We start from the raw sequence: 2578 nt of genomic DNA, 5'->3' as shown, positions 1-2578 counted from the left end.
AGATCTTGTGTTGTAGTAGGAGTCAGTAAGTGCGAGGTAGAATTTAAGATAAATGGTGCTTGGTTTTCTAATAGTTCGTGGATATCTAACTACTCCCTGCAGGTCAATTTTCAGGCTATTATTCACAATAGATGATGTCCCTGCGCTGTAATACAGGTAAATATACTGCACTAGCTAGTCACTATTTTGCGCGTAGAGGTAAGACCTATAAAAATCTTCCCTCTGGTTAGAGAGGAACATGCTATGTCTGCACAGCGTATCCTGCCTTTACTATTAAATCTCACTTACCTAAAGGAAAAATTAGCAATTTTCGCAAAATTACAGAAAAATCAAAAGTTTTGGAGTATAATGTTCCCCAGCTATGGCGCAAGCTTACTTATGTCCGAGATAAAGAAAGTTGCAGCATCTCTAATTAAACCAAATACAAATATTAGTATCTTTCCTAGTCCCTAGAGCATGTATTAAGCAAATCTAAAGAAATATTTGTAAGTTCAGATATATTTATAACAGTAAGAGACAGCTATACTGCTTACTTACCCAACTGCTACAAAACCAACCACCAGACTGCAGTGAGAAAATATAATCCACTTAAAATTTAATCATGGTTCCCTCCCATAATTCATTGCCTAATTCTCAGGGGCCATGCTCCAGTGCCCACAGCTAATTTCTCTCTTTTTCATCTTTGGAAAAAGCACCATAGCTACCTAGTTTTTATAATTTTATATAACTTTTGATCATTTTAAAACTTGAACCTCATGGAGATCTACATCACTTTGTATATAAACAGAATCTATTGACTAGAATCAGAAGGTAACATTACAGAGCTTCTGATACTATGCAGTGCCAGGGAACATACTACAGCATTTGCTAAATAATGCAGATGCTCAGGTTAAGAATGTTGAGATTAAGAGATATCTGTCTGTCTTAATGCATGGACACCCTAAAGTATCCAGCCGACTACAGGCTGGATGCAGCTGCAGAGACAGGCCATTCAACACGCGAGGCCAGAAATTTGGCAGTGGTTAACCCCTGTGGCTGCCAAAGCCACTGTGTCAGCAGGGCCAGCACCGACGTGTTAATGCTGCAAACAATATTTAGTCATGATCTCCATTGGGAACAATTTTCTGGCAGCGGCATTAACTTATCCAGAGGCTGGACCTGCCAGAAATGGCTGGCAGCTGCAGAGGTTAATGCCGTCACAACTCACAATGATGCTGAATGTCCAGGTTGCAGTCCCTGTTAGGGATGTAATTAACCCAGATGCTTATCCAGCTGTTGGAAGTCCCAAAGGGTTGATCTGGCCCTCAAGTTTGACATCCCCATCTAGAACTCAAGCAAAGGAAAATTGTACAGCTAAGTATAAAATTAAGTTTACAAAATTATTCTTTCCAAAAAACAAGATTTATTAATACAAAAAAAGTTTAAATACATACAAAATAAAAGTCAATCATGAAGTTTAAGTTGGAAAAAAAAATCTTCAATTACTTGAACCCCAAATATATTGGTAATTGATTTGTTAGTGAATTTAGCCACAAGTTAGTCAGTACTTATTGTCCTACTCTCTTCCTTTGCCTTTTCTGCACTTGCCTTCACTTTGCTTTTTAGTTCTTCATGGAACTACTGGTCCTCAGTTATAAAAGGGGTTAATTATAGTCTCCAGACTTCACTTGTCAGTCATACCACTGCTCAAACATGCTGTTGCACCAGTCATATCCACTTGATTCAAACATGTTGGTGCCTTCAGTCACTTATCTAGGCATCCATCAATCACTGTCATTTACAAGCTTTTTTCGTTCAGTTTGTGTGTTTAACTTGTGTAATACCAGACGTTTAAACTAATTGCTTACTTTTTGAAAAAAACAGAAAGGATGGATTAACAATAGTAGTTTAAGGACTCTTAAAAACACGTGGATAATGGACCCAAATTTGTTCTAAAGTTAACATTTATAGTAGCAAGTCATTTCAGCCTCAGCTTATTTGCCCATGACAACCATGCAATCTAACAGAATGTTTCGACTCCATATTACTCCACTGCTACTCCTCCAACATCAAATGATCAAAACATCTTCAAGTCCCTCTGAAGAATGACCAAAAGATTCAGTCTAAGTCAGCAGTGCACGCTAACTCTTTCTATGGTGGTTGGGATTAGCACTGCCACTTTTATTACTACAAACTACAGTCTAATGTGTTAAGAATGAGGGGCTTGAAAAGTGTACATTACAAAATGCACTTTAATTGCATGGCCATTTGTTTAATGTAAAAGCATGTTACATGTGCAAATACATCATAATTCTAATTGTGAAACTGTATCTTTACAAATCTTTCTAGCAGATGAGGACTCCTTTGCATCCAGCTTCTCAGTCAAGGTCTCTTCTTCTGGAAAGAGAACGTGATAATTATATTATATTAGCATTTAAAAAAACATTTCCAGATACTAAATCTAGAGAAGTTCATTAGATATAATAGTGAGACATTTTGTAAACTTACATTTGTTCCAAAAGTGAAAGGAAAAAATCCTTTATCAATGCAAATAAAGAACAAGAAACCCATGCCCTTTATATATATATATATAAAGAAT

The 2578-nt window shown here is 36.7% G+C and overlaps 1 protein-coding gene across 11 annotated transcripts in view; it reads right to left on the bottom strand.

The window, feature by feature from the left end:
- Positions 1 to 1455: 1455 nt before the first annotated feature.
- Positions 1456 to 2578, bottom strand: part of HAUS6 (HAUS augmin like complex subunit 6) — a 40930-nt gene continuing 39807 nt past the window's right edge. For all 11 annotated transcript variants that reach the window (XM_019517515.1, XM_019517519.1, XM_019517525.1 and 8 more), the window contains one exon: positions 1456 to 2376. In XM_019517515.1, coding sequence (XP_019373060.1) covers positions 2285 to 2376 — 92 coding nt within the window. In that variant the 3' untranslated portion in view covers positions 1456 to 2284. The remainder of the gene's footprint in view (positions 2377 to 2578) is intronic.

The sequence above is a fragment of the Gavialis gangeticus genome, unplaced genomic scaffold, assembly GCF_001723915.1.
Source record: "Gavialis gangeticus isolate Ggan-Ray unplaced genomic scaffold, GavGan_comp1, whole genome shotgun sequence".
Lineage (NCBI taxonomy): Eukaryota > Metazoa > Chordata > Crocodylia > Gavialidae > Gavialis > Gavialis gangeticus.
Note: the sequence above shows the minus strand (reverse complement) of the source record. Positions and strands in the feature narration are given on the sequence as shown.